Raw genomic sequence first — 25,384 nt, 5'->3', positions numbered from 1 at the left:
ACAAAAGAGAGTAAGTCAAATTCATGTTGCTATAGAGTAAAAGAGAAAACTGTGTTTTCCTATGAGTAAATAAGGAAAAGAAACATTATTTCTTCCATAAATGTTTTGCGGCACACAAAATGAGCCGTCAGCATCACGTTTCAGAACAGAAACTCACAAGCTGGGACTTCAAGTGTGTATAGAAGAAACTCTTTATTGGCATAATGTGAATAATTCTGAATTCTTCATAGATATTGTCGTTGTCACTCACATTGAACAGGACATTGGTATTGTACGCAGTATTTCTGTAAACATAGTCCAGGAAAACCAGGGTGCATTTGTCCACGTTTGTATGCACAAAGCAGCCCCAGCTTACACTGAAGAATACTTTTCTACATAGTTCATCCTAGTTATACATCAACCACCATGTTATGACAACAGACAGAGACATTTAAAATACTTTACATTCACTTTTTGTTATAAACAATTTGATAAATACAAGATTATATATCTAACAAAAGAATATATTCATATATTTTTCTTTTATATATTTCCCAATATTTTATATATTACACTTATGTTTGATTTTTTTTCTTTTGTGGCTTTATTCCTTTCACTAAGTGTTGTTAAGATTAAACAGCCATTTCTTTGATTATTGAACTTAATGAGAAACAAGAGATAACAAAACATTCCTAAAGGAACATTTTGGCACTTCTGTGGTGATAAAAAAAATGATTCAAACACATCATCATTCATGGTTAACATACAGTACAATGAGACATTTGAGACGGTCAATTATCACTCCAACATGTACTGTATTCTAACTGCATACTGTATTATGAGCAGCAAAGCCCAAATACACACACACACACACACACACACATTCACCCTGTCTCTTTGGAGGAAAAGCCACATATATTCCTTAGAAACACTGACAACAATTTGGAAAATAAGAGTCACACAACAACAATACACAACTATTTGTAACAGTTACGCCATTTGTTTTGCTGAAATTCCTTCTTTAGCGTCAGTAAGCAGCCAGGCACTGACCAGGTTCAGCCTTAGCCTTGTTAAGAGATTTACAAAGCATAAGACGTAAAATTATTTTCATGCAAGCTATCTCAGGAGTTGTTTTAAAGCTCTGGATTCTAACCCATGCAAAGTGTTTCGCACAGCACTACTCCCTTTACTGTAGAATAATGTCACGCAAAAGCACAACATAAGGCATGTTTTCTCTTTCCTGTTTGTGTAGGAGCTCGACTTGAGGGACGGTTGACCTCCAGCTCTTTAAGCTCAGTGTCAAAGGACTGGGTCAGGACTAAGAGATTGCCATCCACAGTGGTTTTATTTAGTGGGTTCCTGAGTCAACAAAGTTTATTTTGTTTCTTCCTGTATGGACTGTTAGGAACATGGAGTGTCTTGCTTGATAAGGCACTGACACAGATAAGCCACTCCAACAACAGAGCAGAAAGAATAATATACATTATGTGCACATACAGGACATCAACGGGGGGAAAAGTAAACTTTCATTATTATGTTATTTGATTATTATGTTATTATTAGAATGCCTAAAATTGCTTAAGAAAATTCCCTATATAGTTGTACACAGGGAGTTAGGAAGTTTTTGTTTTGATTTGATCGCCTATCCTCATACACTTGTGAGCTGTATGAACATGCAGAAATGGATGTAAAACTGTAACAGGCATTACTTTGGAATCAAAGTGCTCAGAAACTACTGTGAAGCCTTTGGTAGTAAGTGGGAAATGGTTGATGCTTCTCCTGCTTGTAGCTTCTCTCATCACACCAGATGTGAGGATGGATGAAGGAATTTGTGGTTTTCGCCATCAGATGGCCAACCAGTGTTTGAGCTAAAAAACAGAAAAGAAAACATTGCATGTCAGCTATAGCCACAGCATTCATGTAATTCATCTCCATAACCCCATCCATTTGATACATTATCACAGCTCAAGGACTGGAGCTTTTTCACCCTGAGGAAAATTGTTTGCTCTTACGTGGAACTGTCGTATGTCTCCTCCTTCAGCCACTTTGTGATGTTCATGTTCAGGAGTGATGCAGTAGGCTATCCTCTGCAAAAAGAAACATCAAACCAGATGTCAATCTATCAATATCAAAAGTATGCTGAGGCTTTATGATGTCAACGTGGAATCATTGGACTTCAGGCAGTGCACATCCAAACTGTGACAGGAATTTTCGGGAAAACTACTGTATATGATCCCGAGGTGATCTGAGAGCCTGAGCAGAACCTTCAACCCTGAGATGGGAAATGCCAACGTGACATAAAGACTGTAAGGTGCACATCCAAACTGTGACAGGAATTTTCGGGAAAACTACTGTATATGATCCCGAGGTGATCTGAGAGCCTGAGCAGAACCTTCAACCCTGAGATGGGAAATGCCAACGTGACATAAAGACTGTAAGGGTGGAGTGAGGCTGATTGGCTGACAGTTGGGTCTGAAAATAGGTCACCAGTGCTCTGATAATTACAATCATAAATCATCTTCGAAAGCTTTGAACTTTCTCACAGTGACAACTAAAGATCTATATGAACATCATAAATTTCCAGGCCATGTCATGGATCACATGTGCTTGGAATCTTACCTCTTTGAATGTTCCTGGCATACTGAGGAACTTGTAAATGGCATAGAGGGGGACAAACATCATAGAGGACATGGCCACACCCCAGCCCAATAGGTTGGACCAGTGAGGGAAGATGTAGTCATCGTACTTCAGGCCTGTAGCTTTCACAAGGCTGGCTATGACCACAAACTGGATGAAGGAGAAGTTAAAGAGAAGCAGAGGGCATGTTGAATTTATTGTATTGGTTTGATTTATATTTTCTGCTACATGAATACAAAATAAATAAATGAAAAACTGAGAGTCAGCGAAAGAGACATAGAAGATGAAAGTCAGGTCAACAACTTCAATGTCTTTAGCAGAACAGATGCTTCTTATTACCGAGCCTTCATAATCCCCCAGAAGCACTTTGTTCATTACATGGAATTGAGTTGGACTGAGTTGAGCTGTTTTGACTGCAGATAACGTTGGCCCCTGGGGTCTGCGCACACTACAATGAACTGTTCTTCCTCTCTGTAACCTGATTCACCTGTTCAGCTGTATCCACAACTCTTTCCCTGGAGAACCTCTTTAACATTTACGTAACACATGGAGGTCAGTATCCCCCTCATTTTCTCTGTAATAAAGGCCATAGTATTCCTCTTTGTCCCTGTAAAGTGACAGCTGTGATAAGGCCAAGTTGTTACATGCAGCTGTCCTTAGACTGAGCTCTCTCTCATAAACGCATCACTGATAAAGAGCCAGAGATCTTAGACATCCGCTAAAATCCCCAGTTTATACTATTTGAAACAACTTCTTTTTATGCTGCTTGTGGTGATAAACATCAGTACACAGTGGAGCGAGGATGAGAGTGGATGTGGTTAGTCTTTGGTCCAGTTGGATGCAAGGTGCAACATGGACTCTGGGTGCTGGATTTACACCTACTGGGATGTATTTTAAATGTGCACTTTATGGTGTGTAACATCTCCTAATGTAGAGTATGTGCTCAGTAAAGTGAAAGAAAGAAATTCCTCTCCAGATGTTGCCTAGAAGTGCATTCAGATGGTTAAAATTTAACAAATGATGGCTGTGAATTGGTACATACCGTATGACAATGTGCCAGGGGTAAAAGCAACAACGATAATAACCACTTAGACAAAACGCAACAAAGTATTCCTCTCACCAGGAGAAATGCCGGGCTGACAAATTTCCAGCACAGTCTCCAGTAAAGGCCAGGCCTGAAGCCCATCATGCGCTCGATATCGTCACTGAATCGGTCCACACCTGGAGGGGAGACATAACAGCAAAATGATACTGCGAACGGCCATACGCAGCCAACATTAGATCAGCGTGAGCAACAGCGAGGCTCTCATGCCAAATATGTGGTCGCAGCTGGACAGTAGAGAGGAACGAAATGGCCTACACCCATGGAGCCGGACATTCCACTGATTTACATGGTTGAACGGTCCATACACTGCTTGTAAAACTCTTCCAGATCTTAGAGCAGGTTGTTGGTCTGATCCTGGAAAGTAAGTTCGCCCCACAGGTTTCTGGATTTATGGATAAATCAAGTAGGCCTGGGTTATGTAAGTCGTGCACTTTGAGCCTTTTCTTTATTCCTTATGTCTCAGGCACATGGAAGAGAGGTCAAAACGTTTGTATTTGATTCTGTAACTTGTTCCTCATCCCACCAAAGTGGCACAATTTATACTATTTGTGGGGGCAACAATCACTTTGCAAATAGTTTGCATTTGCATTTATGCTGTCTGGGATTTTTGCCTTACTGAAACCAGCAACAGGGTCTGATTACCTTGATTTGCTGTAATTGCAATACTGTGAGAGAAAGAAAATTTCTAGATATTTGCTTGCTGTTGCTTGTGAAAAGAATTCCAAAATAATGACTTACCATAAAACCAAGACACGCCAATGGCCTCGATCAACACAGCAAACAGTATGGACGTCCCCGCTGCATACTTATCTAAAAGAGTCAGCATGTAGATCCCACCCTAGGAGACAGAGGAGCGTGTGTGTGTGAGTGGTGCATAAATCTTCGCCCTTCAAGATGAAATAGCACCCTGATGTGCCATTAAGCAGTTATGCCTCTGACCTTATAATAATATAATGTGTGCGCTTGGTTGGCGGTTTTCAACAAGTCAAGGCTGAAATGATCTTAAGGAGTCTGCCAAGCCTCTGGTGAGTGAATCAGGGACTCCACACGCGTTAACAGAGTTTGATTTGCCTCTGAAGTCACACAATCTGTTGCCAGGGAACTCGCACGTCAACTGCAACATTCACATTCTCACTGTTTGGGTGATTTGATTAAGGGGTTCTTGATCAATATTGCTCAGATGTGAATGGGGATTAAAAATGTTCTTTCTGGGTGCGTCTTGGTGATTAGTTTCCAGTCTGTTGCGGTGCTTTGATTTTTATTAATACAGAATAATTCAGAGGACTGAGGACTTCTGTGCCATTCTTAATGAATTAACAACATCATGAGAGATAACATCAGGAGATTTGGCTACTCTTTTCCCTTGTCGTTGTGTTTCCTCTGGGGTGAAAAGTGCACAGAAATATGTCATATGGGTAATAATGGTGCTGTAAAGTCTGATACTGACATTAGTGATGCAGAAGAGGGCGGCCAGGAAGGTGCCGATGGCTGTGATGAAGGTGAAGGCCTTCCTGTTCCTCTTGAGGATCTTGAAGTCGTCTTGAAGTCCAGTGATGACGGCCTCCATGCCGCCCATCTGGACGGCACAAAGAGAGACAACAATCAACACAAACCTCTATGTGCAGGATAGGACATGTTTCCAGAGTTTTAGGATGATTTTTTTTAAATTTGATTGCCAGTCTGAAGTTTAAGATTTAAAACTGAATTAACCTGAAACAAATGACAATGATGTAAATGCAGAACAGTTTTTGGAATCATCACTTGAGGTGGCATTGAACTCCCCCTACTGGTACCCTTTGTTTTGTCTATTCTATTCTATTCTATTCTATTCTATTCTATTCTATTCTGGCTGTGAGTAGTCATCAACACTCACCGAGCTGTCAATGCCCAGAGTCAGTAACATGATGAAGAACACAATAGCCCAAAATGTTGATCCAGGTAGTGTAGAAATTGCCTCAGGGTAGATGATAAACACCAGTCCTGCTCCTGCACTTACACGTTTACACACACAAACACAAACACACAGGAGAAGTTTAAAACAAAGTCTGAGTATCTGATGATTATCAGTAAAAAAGGAGAAAAAACTGCTGCTGTCATTCTTTTATTTCATCATCCAGGTTTGAAGAGCAAACCAACAACAACCACTAAGAACTGGACTTCAAGTAAGACATTGCATTGTAAAATAATGAGTTGATTGAATTAAGTATAATATAAGTAAAGGGGAACAAAAAGGGGAACAAAATGTGTTTTGTGACTGAAAGTTATATATATAGGCTGTCACATGATGCTGCCATTATATGCAGTGTAGCAGAGCAGAATGACTCATATGGCTTGAGTGTGTATAAGCAGCGCTCACCTTCTGTCGCCACATCTTCTATTTTCACCCCATGTTTGTAGGCCATGTATCCAAGCACAGAGAAGATGGCGAACCCTGAGAAGAAACTGGTCACGCAGTTCACAGTGCTGGTCAGGAGAGCATCCCTAGAGAGAACACACACACACACACACACACACACACACACACACACACACACACACACACACACACACACACACACACACACACACAGGCACACACACACAGGCACACATAGGAGATGTTTAAAAGGAAGCAGAGCACGATGCATTTTCCATTACTTTCAACTCCAGAATTCTTGGACTGCACTGTTCATTATCTGTGGCTTTCTTCTCAGCACTGTCAAATAAATGTAGTGGAAATAAAAGTGGAATAGAATAAAGGGAACAAAAGTGGACAAAGCTCTTTCAATAGTTGAGTCTAGTAAGTAAACTAAGCTATGTAAACTGAGTTCTGCTAGAATACGAAACCTTTTGGAATGATCACGTTTTAAATGTGTACCTGTTCCATAACTTGAAGCATAATCTCTCATTATAATACTATTTTCTGTCCCGTCTCTGCAAAAGGGTTTTCACTTTCAACTTTTCACACGATTTGACATTATCTGCTCCTTCAAAAGTGACTGCACCCAGCCAGTAAATCCTGCTTGTACTGCCACCTAAAGGCAGCTTCATGCTCTGTCCCAAACTGTGAAATACTTCAAGCCAAAAACAGCCTCAACTAATTAAAGGAGAACAATATAAAGCCTTATTTCTGAATGAGAGCCATTTTATTTGTTAACAACTTGTCACCATCACAGAGTTTGATTGATTTCAACTGTTGAATCTATGCAGAATCACCAGCAAAGGGTGCTTGAAGTACCACAAATGGTACAGGTGCCACTGATTGAAAACCACTATAGAACAAGTCCCAAGTAGATTTGACTACTGATGTCAATAAATAGAGGTCAGTGCAATGATTTATCTAAATAAACTTGAGTGTAACTGAATGTTATCACAGCTTGTTGTGCGCATATAAAATGTTTCTTCAAGCTGTATTATAATATACTATATCAAATGAGATTGCAATCTTATAATCTATTTTGCTCTTGCAAAGATTTTCAATCACTGACATCACTTTCCGAATGTTGCCAGTGTCACCAAGGAACATTTCACAACTCATGACAACAGCCAAATATCACACACAAAGTCAATCATTGTCAATCTTAACATCTCAGGAATAAAATGGAAGTAAGAACGTTTAGAAATCTTGCATGGTCAGGTTACACAGACATGTACCAAATGAGCAAAGTCACTATGACTTGTGATCAACTCTATCTATACGACAAACACACTGCATTGCATTTCACTGAGTTTGATCATTACGTTATGACTTTATATTGCTAGATAGATGCAACACAGCAATGAAACACTTCTGTGTTCTCTGCTCAACATATTCTGAATAGTTCCATTAATTGATTTATGTTTTATATTGGTTCCAGTATATTTACTACCAAAGCACTGTCCTGCCAACAACATCTGAGCCACTGTAACACGGAAAAAAGATTTGCAGAGCTCACTAACTCAACCATGCTTCCTCAAATAGAGAGCAGGACCATGAAAAACCTGTCAACATGCCTCAGGCTATTATCTGGCAACCATGCTCTGCCTGTACTTCATCTGTGGTTTAATACCAGACTAGCAGAGTAACTGGACAGATTCACATCACCTCTCCTGCGTTATGATCCACTTATATGCAAGGGAACAAGGTGCTGTCACTATGTCTATTGTAGAATTTGCCCTGATGATGCATTTTGAAGATGTAAAGTCTTACCTGTAGCAGTTGTTGTCAAACTTGTTGTAGCTGGCAAATGCGATGAGCACACCAAATCCTGCCCCTAATGAGTAGAATATTTGGGTGGCGGCATCAATCCACACCTACGAGAGAGGAAAGGGAAGTGAAAAAGCTCAAACTACAAGGGCAGTCATTGGAGCACATACCTCCACCAATGCCGAACAAGCCTACGCACAATTTGTCAAATAACATGATGGCCGACAGAGAAAGACATTGAACATATCAAAGAAGAGGGCGAAGAACGAATCATTGGTGTGGACCACCTGGACAGCTCTCTCACCTCAAGGTTGTTGAGTCGTTTGAAATCAATGTGCAGGTACGCCCTGATGCCATCCATGGACCCTGGCAGAGTGACACCTCGGATCAGCAAGACAAAAAGGACCGCATAGGGCATGGTAGCTGTGATGTACACCACCTGTACACGTGCAAACATATATATCCTGAATCAAAAGCCAAAAACATTGATTTTTCAATGTTCACAAACACAGAAATTGACAAAAAATGTAAACCCCATCTACCACTCCCTCAATACATTTTTGGAATTTTACACAGTCCCAGAACTGAATCACTTAAAGTGAGGGAACATATTTTTGAATTCTCCTCTCAGAGCTACAGGAGGCTTCAGCAGTACAACCTTCACCCTTCTCCTTTAGTCTTTAAAAGGTGGCTCTATAAAGGGTCGAATCAAAGTAAAATCTGTCTGCAAGGTTACACACATAATAAACAAGTAGAAACTGTGGTTAAGACGTCAGCTTTTAACGCAAAGTATCCTGTGATGTTTTTGCCAAATCTCTCAGGGATTTTACGTTAGAGGGTCAAATCCATTCCTCTCAAACAAGCTTGTGCCTTTGCTCTGATCACTGGGGGGTGTTCTGGAACGCTGATGGTAACACCTGCACAATACAAAGACCAAGGCGGGAGGCTGGAATATTGGGCCACCTCAGAGCTGACGTCTGGAAGCTGCTTACAAAAGAATTTAGCTTGACAGGTATTTAGTGTAACTGCTGCTGGGACGCCATATAGAGTCCTTAGGGGACAAAGGAAAGAATAACAGAAGAGACGATGACATGTTTTTCCTCACTATTTGGGGTCTAAATGTGTGTTTTGTTTCAGGAATGTCCTGACCTAAACAGTGGAGTATCCAATATCAAATATATAGAGTAAACTGGCACAGCGACGACAGCTTTAGTTACAACGAGGGGCAAATTCTCTGTAAATGTAGCAGGTAAAAATGGATTGTAGTTTTTGATATCAGAAACACTCTATACAGAATAAAATATGTGCAATCACTGTGTGGCCACTTTAACATTGGGTGGTCCAGGCTTGTACCTTCCCTGAGGATTTGACTCCCTTCCACAGGCTGAAGTAGAGGATGAAGACCACCACAACCAGACACAAGGTCAACTCCCAGCGAGGCAAGCCCAGGTCGTGGATACCCCTGCTCTTATGGAGATTCAACACACCCCGTCTGCAGAAAGACAAAAGACAACAATCTTAAGATCTCACACACATACTGTATGTGGGGGAATTTTCGCCTCATGGCATGTTCTTATTCTTGGCCATTTCTTAGAGGTTAGTGGGGCTTCTTTGTTTTTTCAATGGGCCCACCCAGCTTGTATTTCAGCTGGGAATGACTAAACAAAGCGACGAAGAGTTTCGGTTCCTAAGTTGTAGGTGTGAGGTGAAGTGGGACTGAGGCAATACAGTTCTTCACATACAACCACCATTTCTAACACTCACCTCACCTCAAGTGAGACATATAGCATGTGGGCAGATCATACACACATCTGTTGGCTTTGCTTGTTTTTTGAACTGAATAAAGTTGAATTACGCAGTATTTTGTCTCTCTGTCTTTCATGTTACTGTCTTGTTACTACAAACCCCTCACAGACACCCAGACACAGATCAAGCCTCGAGGGCTCAAGTGTTTTCTTATGTCATAAGGAAACAAAGAGGAACAAATGGTGTCTGCCTCCTTCCCATCTACATATTGTTCCCAGCTGTGAGCTAATACTGTACTTGTGTTTGGTGGAGGAGCAGTCAGATGTAGTCTGAGAGGCTGGAAGGAAATCTGGAAGAATATGGATCCATAGATAAATATATTGTATATTTATTATACTGTTTCTATTGAAAGACAGAATATATGATGTTTTCTACCAAAACATATTACACAGATTTACATGTTCTTATTTTAGGCATAGATATCCGCTTCTACTCTCCTTGTCTGCAATGCCCCTGTGCACACTGATGACCATTTTAAGTACTGTCTCTTTTTGGCACTCCTTCTGAAAAGCCTGAGTTAACACCCACAGAATGAATTACAGTAGACAAACCCTCACATGCTAGTCACATATGTTATGAGTGTGTCTAACTTTACTGTACGTTTTATATGTCGACGTAAACACACTCATAGAAGTAAAGGCCAAATCAAATATTAATCTTTCAGGTCAGCAGTTCAGGATCCCTGTGTGTTTGACTTACCATTCTACAGGACTACAAATTTTGCCAGTTTGGCAACGTTCAAACCAAACTGACTTCTACATTACACAACAAAAACGCGGGTAAATAACAAGCATAATATATCCACTTTAATTTGTTTGCTATCTCTCCAGACAAATGACCTCACTGGGCTGCAGAAACATGTTTTAAATTAACTTTGCCCCATTCACGTGTGTGATTTCACTTGAGAGAGGTCCAACTTTGCAGCCATGTGGGATTAAAAAAGAGGGGATGAACAGCACTTGGATCTGTTCCCCGTACATAGCCCCTAACAGAAAATACAAACTACAAAGGTTCAGACATACAGTACGTCCTCTTCTGCATCATATTTTCTTATTGTCGACTGGTAATAAATTCAAAGCTGTAGAATTATTTGAGGAGATTAAAGACTAAAAGATTAAAGACATTTAGTGAGAAAATAAGTCACTGTTCTGATCTTGTAATCCCCTTAAGACTCTTTGTCCATCTGATAGCATTGATGGTGCACTGCCTGTAAATGTTTACTATGATATAAATACACGTCTCTTTGGCTCAGTTGCTTTAAACACATTTGCTCTTATCGTAACTCAGTGAGACGGTTATGCTGCTATCGTAACACTCTATCGTGACAATCTGTATACTGGAAGACCATCGCACGTGATTGTAGCTTGATGGTGATCACACTGTGTGATATGGTGCATGTTAAAATAATATGAAATAAACAAAGATTTGACAATCAAAACATAGCTGATGGTTTCTATCAAATGTTGCTCTGATGTATGTTATAAATATCCTGTCCTGTTATTTGTTGTTCATGTGTGAGACCGAAGTGGAACTAATCTTCTTAAGAGTCTAAGTAATTGGATGTTTTTGCTTAAATGAGGGCTGTTTATTAGGTGCACTTATCCCCGAGTTGAAACCAGCTTGGTGCCCCATGCTTCTGTAGAATCTACAGAGAGTGGATGGAAGTTAGCTGCACACACATTTTTACATGGATTTGATAAGTGAATGCACATGGAGATAGTGGTATAAAACAAGACATTCTGATCTGTTCCTGAAAAGGTAACATGTTGTAATCTGATTTGGGTGTTCTTGGAAAACACGCTCTATCACCACGACTGCTTGGCTGATGCGCCTGTCAGCAGGGAGATAGTGGGACTGCAGAGTTCTGAATTCCTCTTATAGTATGAACTCCGTCATGACTTCACTGCATCTGCCAAGTGATATGTACAGTGCGCTACACCTTTAAGCAATGAAAAATGAAAATTAAACTTTCAACATTGAAAAATGTAAAATTCTAGACCGTTAAAATGAGTGATTTTTTGAGTATTAACAGCCGACATCCGGGAGGTTTCTTTTATTTTCCAAAGCTGTTTAAGCTATTAAATTAACAGGGCAACAGCTAAATCTTGGTTTCCAGGTCAGTTTTTTGGCCTGGTTGTTGGATGTCCTCTCACAACTCCTTCCACCCACAATGAACGTTTATGTCAAATTCAGACAAGACATGTGTTATTCTAAAGATATGGGAGGCAGCAAGGTCTAAAACAAAATATGTTAAATTTCTTTGAACATTCGGAGGGGAAACCGGTCATGAGTGAAGTCCATTAATATGTCTACTGGTTAGGGTTAAGGCCAGTAGTCAAATCGACATTACAATTTTTTCCCAGTACTTCAATGTCTCGACACCTCATAATCTGATTAGATTTGAGGTATAAGTAGATAGACAGTATATGGTGCAACAGACAGGCAGCTGTGCTTGTCAACACCGTGGAACACTACTGAGCAAACTGAGCAGTCTCAAATAATGGTAGCCTTTCATAAAAACAGGGCTCAAGCTAAACAGCCCTTTTTGAGGGGGAGGAGGGATGAAGACGCACTGGGAGAGCTGGCACCCGAACAGAAAGATTCCCTCTTTCCCTTGGATTATGTCTTGCAGTGGAGCCAGTAAGAGGCAGCAGGCCTCTACACAGCTGAGCAAGGATCCTCACTGGTGGTGAGATCCTGAGCTATGTCAGTTTGCATTTAAAAGGCAGCAGTGGCAGAAGCAGAAGCAGGGATTCTATGGCAAATTTGATCATGTCGCTGCCACCAAATTATCACAGAGCTGATCTGGAACGGGCTGTGACATTGAAACCACTACTTATATCCCAACAAAAAAGAATGAGAGACTTCAAATAGAAACTTTGTTTGGCGTCTTTGTCTCCTGCACCTAGTTTGCACGTGTATCGCATATCCTTGTTCTCATTAATGTTCCTTTCTTTTCTCTTTTTTTCTTTTCTCCCCCCTCTCTATAGAAACTATCTCCCAAAATGTCTCATAACTGCATGCTCATGGTCATGTCAAATGCAAAATGCTTTCTACAATAAGAATAGTTTCTTGCCATCTGCTGAGTTTGGGCATGTCACCACATACTGTGTTTAGGAGGACCTTTCAATAGGCTAACCATTATGAATGTACCATCTTTGGCACAGGGGGTCGAAAATAACTGGTCAACACAAATCTGTAGCAAGGAAAGTTTATCTTAGGCAACGCAGATTAAGTTCAGTTCTGTTCTTCAGTTCTGAAATGAACTCAGTTCAAGCCTTTCGGATGAGAAGTGAAAAGTCTTCAAGCCCTTACTAGCAAGTCCAGTTGCCTGAGATGAACTTTCCTTGGAAACCATGATCTGGATGACTGACAACCTCCACAGACTAATTCGTAAAGAATAAACGTGCCAGTGGAGTCAAATTTTAACACATTGACATACAGTACATCCAACGCTTCACCAGAAAGACACTGAATTAACACTGGCATTACAATCAGAGCTCTGGAAATACTACAATTACATAATCCAAGACCCTGATCTCTAGAAGGCTCATGAGGATTTGTGGATGGAGAAAAGTGTAAGAGGTGAAGCAAGACCACTGTTGACTCAGTTGGGCCGTGCTGCCATACTGTGCCTTGGCTCCTGTACTGTGAACCTGCTGGAAGCAAGAGGCTTTGTAGACCCCAATGGAGCCAAACCACACGCAGGCCTGTATTGAAGTACACTATTGCTGCCAGCTCTGTGTTTCCACATCTACTGTGATGTTTTATATGAGTGGCTGTTTATGATCACCTGAAGTCGTTAATACCCATTCTATTGTGATAGATTGATTGACCATTAACCCTCTATTAGGAAAATAAAATCACTTTAGCATGACAGCAGAGCTTTTTAAATAAATAAAAGGTGTGCTTTTATTTTTATGTGTACTCTCTGCTATAAATGTCAGTCTACATACAGTATATATAAACTGTATATATGCTATAATTTGGCGGCGGGGCAACCCTTTGGTTTACATTTGGATCGCAGAGTGCAGCTTCAATGACAATGTGCAGTTTGAGACAAAGTTGAAAGACGGGATACTGTTCAAATAAACATACAAGACAGTGAAGCTCAGCAGAACGGGTGTGGAACTATAACAGCTCTATTAGGTGGTAGGACGCATGCTCAATGAATTCTGTGCGTCACTCCTAGCGTGAGGCCCTTGCATTGTCCAAGTCATCTCACAGACTTCCTCTGGGCTGCACAGTCAGTTCACAGAAGCTGGGAAGAACCGGCGCTCTTTGAAGTGTAAACAGATGGTGCACTTCAAAGACTGCAAGTGAACTTTTTATATCTGCACCTTTTATGGTACTAACATTTCAGGACTGATTACAAGAATAATTTGGGAGTTTTCTACTACAAGTCACCTCAGGGTCAGTGGTACAGTTTATACTCACAATGGACATCCAAGCATAGTCTACATGCATGGTGATGCCTTTATCTTAATACTGTGATCACTGTGACACTGCTTTACTTGTTGGTACATGGTGTCATCTCTTTGTGTCTTACAGCCAAGACCACCATATATTACAAACAATATGGGAGCAACACAGAAGTGCAGCTTGGCTACAATTTGTCATGATTTTTTGCTATTGATTATGATGCTTTTTAATTTTATGAAGTTTATGAGTTTTTAATCTGAAGGCTTTTTTCCCATTTGTTGTATCAACATGGATTTTTCCCCATCCTATCCTTTCTGCTGTTTTCATATTGGGAACTATGTTCAAACTGGAAAACTGTAAAAATGTTGGCCTCATAAACAATCCTAGACTTATTTAGAAGCCCACAATAGGGAGCCTGTTTCCATGCTTTCATATCCCTCTCTATCTTCTATCCATCTTAATATTATGTTCCAATTAAATCTTTACAAAGTCAGATTCACTCTAAGTGGTTCATAAGAGATTTCTTTCTCTAAAGGGCACATTAAAACATTCATACATGTATTCATCATAAAAATAACTGCACTGTTCACTCACTCATAGTACTCTGCAGCCGGGGTCATCTTGTACTTCGCATAGGAGGTCCCATTGCCCAGGACGGAACTGTTGAAGTATCTGGGATCAGTGCAGTTCTCACTGTTCCAGCTGTTTCCACAGTGTAGCCATGGCAGCTCACTGGTCATGGAGGAGAAGAGATAGTGGAGGGACCAGGCGATGATAACATTGTAATAGAAGCCAACATACAAGGCTATGATGATCACAGTGTAGCCCACACCTGAGAACAAAATGGTTATTAGAAAGAGTGAAAAAATGATTGTTGTCATACTGTTATATTATATTATGATGCACAGTATATATTTGGCTTGGGACTTGCATAGACCCATAAATTGTCAGTAATACAGCATGTGTATTTCAGCTAATATACCATGATGGTAGAGTAATCAACATAGCAGACATAACCAGTGGGAATCCAAAACTGACCTCAAAGATTACACTGGCTGTCAAACAGCTCACCTTTGCCAACTCCCACCCCTAACCATGTGATACATCAATGAAATGAACAGTGTATTTTTCCTTGACGTCTATAAAATTGTAGAAAAAAACAAAAGTAAAGCCCATTTTCAATTCCTCTGCACCATTGAAAACACATTTTTCAACCCACATCTCCACATAGCTCCCCTTGGTGGTGTGGCAAAGGATATATAAACATTTACTTATCACTTGAAATCTTTAATAGTACATAGAAACGAAAACAACAATGCATAGTTTACTTCCACTTCCACTTTTCCAAATACTGGGATCACTTGTCCTGCTTTCACTGGATTACACAGAGAAGCCATCATCAACCCATTACCCACTCTAGATAGGCTGGGGGAAAACAACTCCCTTGTGCTCAGGCCAACAAAAGCATTAAGTGATGCTGATAGCATGGGGCAGACGAGACAGAAGTACTTAAACAGGTTGGACATCTGACAGTGTTTGAAGTGTTTTACATTAAATACTAATGTGTTGATTAAGAGGCTCCAAAGTAAGTGGCTTCCAGTCCTTGCGTGCGGCTCAGTTTTTTTCCAGAATCCTAAAATAGACCTCAGGATGCTGTGGACTCTAGTGTTGTTCTGCTCGGCCCAGTTCTCATTAGAAAGTAAAATACAAAATGTCAAAAGAACAAACAGAAAGAGACAGACAGAGAAGATGTGACATGAAGGTGCAGGTGTCACAGTGTGAGGGGCAAAGAACAGGGGCAGTGGGATGAAACGAAAGGGCGAATTACTGAAAGACAGCAGAGAGAGCGAGGCTGAGCAGCCAGGAGCAGAGGTCACAGAGAGACAGGGGAGAGGCTTCATGCACGTGTGTTACCGCTCACCTTTAAAGATGGGGCATATTTTCCAGACTGTGGCTGCTCCTTCCCTGTTGTACTGACCCAAGGCAAGTTCCATGTAGAACAATGGCATCCCCGCGATGACCAGGAAAAGAACGTAGGGGATTAAAAAGGCACCTGGGGAGACAGACATGATTACAGTTTGAGGAATTCTGATGTTTACATTTTAACAGATAATATTCTATTTATAACTAAATATATTAAGAATATAAAACCCCAGTAGCACTTGAAATAAATCATAGCAAGGCTCAGAGAGGAGGGAGTCAGGTAGGGAGTTCATCATCTGTGGCTCAGGTTGGGGAGTGATTGAATGGAATGTGTATCTGCAATATATACTGTATGTAAATTGCACATCTGTGTGAGAAGTTTCAGTTATACAAGTGTATGCATCCCATAAATTGTAAAAGTACACAGTGCTGGAAACAGCCTCTTCTAAGTAAACTGTTCTTAACATTGTCCAACACAAATGACACATTATCCATGATAAAGATAACATTTTGCTGAAGGCCGGGTGGGGTGGTACAGTGCTGTGGCGGAGGCAACCCCTTGGGGGGCCGAGGATAACATGTTGTTTTTATCACGAGAATGAACATGCAAGCAAACAGAGCCCAGAGCACAACTTCTAGTGAGAACTCTGTTGTCATGAGTGTGGAAGGTAAAACAACACGTGGCGTTTAAAGGAATCCTTTGTTGATCCTACAGTTCACACTGTACTTTCCCTCACTATGTTGCCACTTCAGTTTTCAGCTGTATTGCAATAGGCAATATTGTATGTACCCTATGACATCATTGCAACTCCAGCCCACTTGTACTCTACCTCAGGGTCTATGTATAAAGTTCAACAACAATAGTAGAGATATCACAACCTTCCTCCCTTCTCTCTATCTCCCTCTCTCCCCTTTCCCCTCTTTCTATATAAAAAATGATCTCCAAAATACCCTACACCTGTATGCACAATGTCATGTACAATATCGGCTTCAATAAAAACAAATTGCAAAAAAAAGAAATAGGCAATAAAGAGCCTCCTCAGAGTTTCTGAGTAATATTTAACCCAGACACTTTACGTTTTAAGGTGTTCAGTCATTGGCAATTGCTTTAAGAGGTTGCAACTGTTCAGGAAAGCTCTAAAAACAGAATACCTGCAGATTTAAGTACATTGCATCATTTCTATTATCGTCACTTTATATTAGTGTATTCAAATAACTGAAACTGACATACAGTTTCAACTCCCTATAGTATATACAGTATAGCTTTACATTTATTCATTCGTAACAGAAACTTGGTGGCTCCAGATTTGAAAAAAACCCACTAAAATAACTATATATATATATATATATATATATATATATATATATTTGCAGTTGAGAGTTTTGTATTGTATTTCTATTTTTCTGTTATCGTGTTCCTGTGGGAATCAGACGATAGTTTGGTGAACAAGTCACATCTGTAGTTCATTTTAATCTATGATGTTATTGTTTATCATGACCTGTTCTGCTACTTGATAAATGAGTGACTAGTGTAGTGTCAAATATTTTCACATTCTTTTTAGGCACATAACTTTGCGTTACTCACCCCCTCCATTCTTGTAGCAGAGGTAAGGGAATCTCCAAACATTGGCCAGGTCCACCGCGAAGCCAATGACCGACAGCAGAAAGTCTAATTTCTTGCCCCAAGTTTCTCGTTCTTCCTCAGTGGAGGATTCGGGAGCACCAACTTGGTTGCCGGGGCTGGGGATGATAGAGGAACTCGTGTACTGGACGCCATTCTGGTCCTTCACCAGTATCAGTTCTACCTCTCTTTTCTCCACATTGCACTCCTTCAGCGGGGCCACCGATGAGAGCTTGTGTTCTGGCTGGACCTGGATGTTCATCTTCTCTGCGGTGCGTTCAAAGCCCACGCTGGCCGGCTGCTCTCACGGCCCCGAAGGTGGAGGGACAAGGACGGGAAATGTCACCGATGAACCTCCGGATAAGCGAGTGTTCTCCACGGCAAATACAACAGACACCCCCGCATGCGTGAGCTGAAGGTGAGCAGAGAGGAAACAAAAAGTTTGGAGAGGTTGTGGTGCTTGCAAGTAAAATTACGCACAGAGAGAGACAGCGGAGTTTGGCTGCTCGGGAGGGGAGACAAGCAGGTGACGTTACAGGGCGAACAGGTGACAACACAGCTGACGTCTGTTACGAAATAATTACAGTAAATAGTTCATATACAAAATGTGAATATGTGGCAAGTGACATATAAGTGACGTCTAACCTTTTCGACTCCTCAAACAACGAAACAAAAACAGAAATATACCTAAGGAGCGACGTAAACCGCTTATTGAACATGTCACCTTGACTAAATGAGTGTAAAGCCGTGCAGTAGAAAGGGTTTTTGTCCGTACTTGCACAGCTTAGGGACACTTCTTCTCCATGACCCGCTGCTGCTGCTGCTGCTGCTGCTGCTGTGGTCCAGACGCGTCCGAGGGAACTCTGGCCATTCTGAAGGACCTAGACAGAAGACTCGCCTCCTCCAGCAGACACGATATCAAGATGTGAAGCTTTAAATCAGTTTCCCTCTCTCTCTCTCTCTCTCTCTCTCTCTCTCTCTCTCTCTCTCTCTCTCTCTCTCTCTCTCTCTCTCTCTCTCTCTCTCTCTCTCTCTCTCTCTCTCTCTCTCTCTCTCTCTCTCTCTCTCTCTCTTTTTCTTCCACGTGACTGAGTTTATAATTGAGCACTTTCTCTCCAGCTTGATGTCCACTATGGCCGCTTTTTAGTCTTAGCTGAAGTTCCCTAAAAAACTTGCTTACTACTCCACAGTGTAACATCACACCAACCTCACAGCTGAGTCTAATTGCTCTTAATTGATGTGAAGTGGAAAACAATACAAGGACTTTATTTTCTCAACAAATCAAATGTTTGCTGCTGAATAACGTGAGCATCATTGGTTTGATAAGATGAAAGAGTAAAGCAGGGAGAAGGTTCAAACTGATATCCTTTGTATTGGTGCGTGGACTTGGACATGGGAAGACAGTCCTTAACATTCAGCATCATATCAGTAGTAAGTTTTCATGAAGGAAGAAAACACAATGTTTTTTTTTTGGACTTTATCTGTTTCTTCTCTGTATAACAGATTGAATTACAGTTTTCTAAGAAGCAGTAAAAGCACCGTGTTCCATGTGTAATTCAATTCTATGGCGGCTTTTGCCAAGGGCTATGATTTCTATTAGATATGGTTGATCAGTTCATCCCATTAAAGTCAATGAATGTCCTCTTAAAGCTCTCCAGTGCTTGTTTTATATAAGCGTAATGGGGCTGGTTTTGGGTGTTTTGTTCATGAAGATCAAATAAGTATAGTGCTGGTAAAGCAAAGGACCAGTATCAAGGAAGGATAATGTGTTATTACCGCTGCTTTCTTTTGACTTTGTATTCTATTCGTCTGCATTTTATGTTGTGTCATTAAGTAAGTTTGATTTTGTTATCCCAGGTTTGTCCCACAGCCAAGAATGACCAAATTTACCGTGTTGTGTTAACATAAAAATAATGATGATGATGATTCTGAATGTGTATTTGTTTAAAGTTGCACGATGACAATTCTTCTAAAGTGAAAATAGATGTCGAACAAAGGTTATAAATTGAGCATTGGCAACATGGAGCGACGACCTTGGTGGCCATGGTGATCGCCATCCTTTCAGGTGCATAGGACTCCTCCAGGCAGAATGCTGTCACCCTTCACCTTATACCTTCATCATCATCATTTGGGGTCCTTGGTCTGGCTGCCATCCTTAAGTCTTCCCCTCTCACTTCAGGCTCGGACTCTCCGCCGATGACCTGAGGAAAAGAGAATAACGAGAGAAGACACGTCCCCTCAGCAGTTAGCCCTCTGGATGTGACCCATCCAGGCGGGTCAGAGCCGAGATCTCTATTTCTGATCCTGTCTGTCTCTCCCACAGTCGGTCTCTGTGTGCCTCATAATAACGAGAGCAGGAAAAGGCTGAGCAATCAAAGAATCAGAATAGGATTGTTATAGAAGTGAACTGATACACATACAATATGAATGCAAACACAAATGGGAATATTGGAGTTTCACATTGTGAAACTGGACATAACATAAATGTAGTAATAAAAAGCCAGCATCATTATGGATGCTCTACAACTACATTAATCAAAAGTGTAGCTTCACTTGTAGCTTCCTCTGTCCATATTTGAAGTTAGAATGTTTTCAGAGAATTTTACAAATGAGGTCTTGCACGTGTTTCTCTTTTTGTGATTGATTCAAAGCATGAATGGAAACATACGTAGCTACAGTTTCAGTCCCAGTAGTGTTAAGTAACACTGTTTACTAGTGTCACACTTGCTACAGATCGTATTAACTCTGTGGTGTGTGAAGTAAAGAACTAATGACCTCCTGTAAATAGGTCACGGTATTACCAAGGAGAGGGTTTTCTGCTGTGCACCAAATAGAGCCCAGTGCTTTAAACATTTCCACGTGCCACTAGGTCAGTGGTTCTTAACCTTATTGGAGCTACTGAACCCTGCAAGCCTCATCAGTGCATTCACCGAACCCTTCGTAATTACAAAAATAAAATGTGATTTCTTTAAAATGTAGGTATATATTTTATTAGTGCATCAGTTGCACACAAACTCACTGTGTTTAAAGAAACAAACCAACAAAACATGAATTTCACACAAAACCATAACTTAATGAACATTTACTATCAATGTGACTTTTGCTGTTGCCTTTTTGATACAAGTTCAGAAATGCACGGCTTCACCTTGGAAAGTGCCACTCTCATATCATTTTCGCAACAAAGTCTGTTCCTTTTCTTAGTTTTCATGTCTACCATCCTCGTGAAGGATAGCTCGCAAAGATACGTTGTAACGAACGGTGTGACTAATTCAGCGTTGACATCTGCTGTCGCAACACTAAACGTGAACGGCTGTCTCACCCATGCTGGATATGACTCTGTTCTGTTCTTTACAATTTTAATAAAAAACTTTTTGTTTTCACAGCATATTCCGCCAAAGGCCCACTATGTTGAAACAACTCTCCCTCTGTTGTATTTCCTTCTGGCTATCACCGTCTCATCAATCTACACTTTTATTTTTTCCACTTCCAATTTTAGTTACCTGATCATCATTGTTTTGAAAAAGGAGGTAAGTGTACTTGGGTCTTACATTCACCCATAGAAAAGTAAACAAAAGCAAGGTGTCTAAACGGAGGGAAGAACCCTCAAAAAAACTTCCCTTTCTTGAAGAAACCTCCTTTTTGTTGCACGGCTTGCTCATTCAAACCCATCGCAAGCCGTCAACAGTCTTTCCCCCTCATTTAATTTATAGGTTTTTGACAAGTTTTGCAATGTTTGTTTTTCTCCAATAATCCTCAATCCATACACAATTGAACTGGAGACGAATAGGATTTGACATAGTCGTAAAAATCAAGGATGAATGTTTTTTTTTTGACGGCTGACAAAAACTGACCAACATTGCTAGTGTGAACCGGGCTATACTGTTTGTGACTTGACCCCTGCCGAACCCCTGAGAATGACTCACCGAACCCCTGGGGTTCGATCGAACCTAGGTTAAGAAACACTGCACTAGGTGTATAGTGTCATTAAGCTTCTCCATCGGGGCTTTCAAACATGTGCAAAGCGTGTCAGCAATGTTAAGTCTCCTTCATGTTGTGAGAGAGAAATCAATGCATCATTCTTGAAACTGAATTTTCTCTGTTGCGTATCGCAAATTTGGAACGTGTTCAGGCCAGTTACATGAGTATCTCTCAATATACATGAATGGTATTACTGAAAATGGCAGTAGCCATATAGTTAATTTAAGACAGGCAAAGGGCAAACATAATACTTATATATTAGCAGCAGCAACTACCAGTCACCAGAAGATACAGATCTTCTCAAAATCCTTTAGGCTACGCTTCTTAAATGACTGTGGAATGAAGAAAACGTGTGTATAATAATGTGTATAATTGGAGTTTGGGCGGTGAGTTATTTGGTAAAAAGTGGAGGTTTGACAGCTGGAGGGCTGACTCTTCTCTGACTTCTTATTCTCTTCTGTTTGTTTGTACTGTTGGAGTAGCTGAGAAACAGGTTTTCCATTGATTGAGTTTCTGGATACAACATAGGGAAGATCTCCTGCTCCTGTACTGGCTCCATATGCCAGGCTCAGTGCTCATCAATGACACTACACGGCTGAATCTTACATTTGTTAGGAACCTATAAAAACCCTCCCATACCTTATTTGGTCTTTTTTTCTTCTTCAGTGAACCGTAAACGACAAGTCTCTTCTGCAACCTCACACTGACCCATCCTTGAATAGTACACAGGAAAAGTTCCTTCCCGTCATCCAAAACAGCATCTGGATAAACATCTAGAGACTGACAGAGACGTAACATCCAAAACACTGAGCCAGAAAACAAACGTGTGATGACAGATACCAGTGCAGGACCATTGATGTTGCCTAAGATTCCCTAAAAAATTGGCCTCACCAGGACCTTCACTGTTCTGCTAATGATCACATCGAAAACAGGGAACAATCACTTCCCAGGGAGGAGGAGGGGGAGGAGGAGAGGACAGAAAGTCAACATGGTGTCTTCTGGTACGATAAGGAAAGATAACAATGGGGTTTGGAGGAACTCCCCGAAGAGCTGAACGCCAAGCTTGGAGAAGTTTTACCAGACTGTTTCTCACCTGCCATTAGATTTACCAAGGACAACATTACTAAAGTCATTAAAGAGGTGGATATAAACGTGAGCGTGGCTTATGTCTGGGTTAATGTCATGCATGTGTGTGGTAATTAGGCATTGTGCTGTCCTTATTACAGATTACGCTCATTTATTCTTTGTCATTGAGGATCAAAGCTACAGAGCTCATCCTGCTGCTAACTGATACACACCACAAACCTGCACAGCTCGTTGGTGTCATTAGCACAGCACTGCAGCGTCCATCAGCACCATTCTCCTGTGTATATTGCAGAGTTTTCTCAATTTGATATCCAGTAGATCACTAATGTGTGTGTGTTTCAGCGCTGCCCTGCTTTGCAATGGAGAGATGTACGGGTCTTAACCATGTCACAATAATGAATCACTGCTTGAAGGTTCATGAAAGTCACACGGTGTGGCTTCGTCCTTGTCTGCTATTTAAGTCCAAAACATGGGGATATTATGAGCAATATGATATTGTTATAACTTCAGGCTGTGTGATTGTACCTCAACTCTAACCATAACTAAAACACTGTCCCGGAAAATGTACAGCTTTGAGCATCCCATGGATGTCCATACTTCTGATATGTAGGTGATAAAGGAGATAAAGGCACCAGTGTAGCACGTAGAGGAGACATCTATTCCTTTACACATTATACTTTACATTACATTACATTGTATCAGAGGCACTGCGTCTGTCTGAGTGAGACACACAAAAGACAAAATAACTTTATTCATAGCCAACTACTGATGCCCGCTTGTCTAAATGTTTGGCAGGTGTGCAGTAAACATTGGAGGTGGAACCACAGAGTACTACACACCCAAATATCCTGCTGGGACAAGCAGGAAGACTTGTTCTATAGGAACATAAAGCAAAAACAACCAAGAATGTCTTCCTCTTACACAATAACTTTAAATATTTTTGCACCAATTCAGTCCTGATCGCCTTTCAGCTTGTTTGCTTTCTTGAACTCAAATGTGCTTGTATGCAAATGACTTGTTCAAATAAGGAATGCAACGTGCTTTGAGAACTGCTTGAGAATATACTATAGGTTCCTCTGCAGGGCTGACCTGAGTATTACTTTGTATCAATATTTACAATCATCATGTAATGTTTGCTCCACTACATTTCAGAGGGAAATGCTGTGTTACATGTTGTCTTTACTTTGTTAAGTTTACTTTACTTTAATTGTTTAGTGTGTTGAAGCTTGTGTTATCCTTGAAAGCATAAAACCCTAAAGGTTTCACTTTATTGGGTGAAAGTTATGTCCAATATGTCCTTTGCATTATTTAAATGACATTTACAATACATTACAATACGTTACATTGCTGCTTATTGCCAATACTGATAGAGTTACTACTTCTACACACTTAAAAGGTTTTGAATGCGATCTTCCCCGCTGTTTAAATGCCATAACGGTTTAGGGATAATATATGATGGCAGCTTGATAATTAGTTGCCACTTTTATGGCGAAAGCAGGACAAATGTGAAAGTGTGTAAATCCTGTCTGCTGTCATTTCACCTCTCATATAATTAAAGGATGTGAAATATTTGCTCACGCTTGTGTAAATTAATTTGGCCTATCAGGGATGAAATATTGACTGTCTGCAAGTCACCTTATGGGGACATCACATTAGGTAAATGATCCCAAAGTGTGTGAAATAAATGGCTGGTTGGATCAGTCAGGACTTCCTCCTGGTTTTGCCCAGGAGATCCGAGCTACCTGGTGAAACTGAGGCTCTCGGTGGTGTCACATCAATTAGCAGCGAGGCCTGTAGGTTCTGACCTTTCCTTCCAGCGCGGAATGGCGAGTCCACCGTCTGTACGAGGCCCGTGTGTGTCCGGCTTCGGTCCAGCAAACGCAGGCCACTCACTCATTCAGGACCTGAGGAGACCAAATCAGATTACCAACCTGTATCGCCCGCAATCTACTGAGACAGGATCAACCCCCCAGGCAGGGCTGAAATGGATACAGCAATATACAACAGCCATGCAGAGGAGAGAAGGAGGGGGGGGGGCAAAGAGGAGAGCAGGAGCCGAGGGTAGGGAAGAAGTCACATTGTTGCAAGTGCGGCGACAATGTGACTTAATTGATTCCATGCCGTCTCATCAATTCTGATTAAAATAAAATGAGCCTCTGAACGTTTGAAAAGGTTAAAACAAATTGAAGGTGGAAATCACAGCTGGTAATCACACTTTGTCTAACAGTGGGTTTCTAATGAAGCAACCTGCTCGCCATCATTCATCTCAGCCTGCTTTGGGCACACGCAGGAAGACGTTTTCCTGGGTGTGTGTGTGTGTGTGTGTGTGTGTGTGTGTGTGTGTAGGTGTGTGAGAGGTGACATTAAAACCTTACAGCAAGAATGATCTAGGTTTGATTTATGTTCTGCTGAATTCTGTGTGTTTCTATGTTTTTACTGCGATTGAATGGATGATGAGGTCAGGTGGACTGGAGACAAATTGCCCATATGTGTGACTGTGACTTGAATTAATGATTTCTTCTGTTTGGACTCACAGCTGGTCCAAGGTGTCCTCCCTGCATTATGAGTACTGATACCAGCACCCGAGTCCTTCAGACCGAGTAAGAACAAATACAATCTAATAATGATGATGAAGTAACACGGCAATGTATCAATAACTGAG

The 25,384-nt window shown here is 40.9% G+C and overlaps 1 protein-coding gene across 1 annotated transcript; it reads right to left on the bottom strand.

The window, feature by feature from the left end:
• Positions 1-173: 173 nt before the first annotated feature.
• slc6a2 (solute carrier family 6 member 2) lies at positions 174-18,591 on the bottom strand. Its single transcript, XM_076156175.1, has 15 exons — positions 18,434-18,591; positions 17,623-18,070; positions 16,036-16,167; positions 14,709-14,946; positions 9,240-9,378; positions 8,191-8,325; positions 7,890-7,993; positions 6,078-6,202; positions 5,595-5,707; positions 5,169-5,297; positions 4,460-4,559; positions 3,737-3,837; positions 2,599-2,766; positions 1,992-2,066; positions 174-1,847 (listed from the first exon to the last, which is right to left on the bottom strand). Exons 2-15 carry the CDS (start codon positions 17,918-17,920, stop codon positions 1,824-1,826), a joined length of 1,881 nt encoding a protein of 626 aa, XP_076012290.1. The 5' UTR covers positions 17,921-18,070; positions 18,434-18,591; the 3' UTR covers positions 174-1,823.
• Positions 18,592-25,384: the final 6,793 nt, after the last annotated feature.

The sequence above is a fragment of the Genypterus blacodes genome, unplaced genomic scaffold, assembly GCF_046128005.1.
Source record: "Genypterus blacodes isolate CSIRO-AG114 ecotype Tasmania unplaced genomic scaffold, CSIRO-AGI_Gbla_v1 ptg000067l_1, whole genome shotgun sequence".
Classification (NCBI taxonomy): domain Eukaryota; kingdom Metazoa; phylum Chordata; class Actinopteri; order Ophidiiformes; family Ophidiidae; genus Genypterus; species Genypterus blacodes.
Note: the sequence above shows the minus strand (reverse complement) of the source record. Positions and strands in the feature narration are given on the sequence as shown.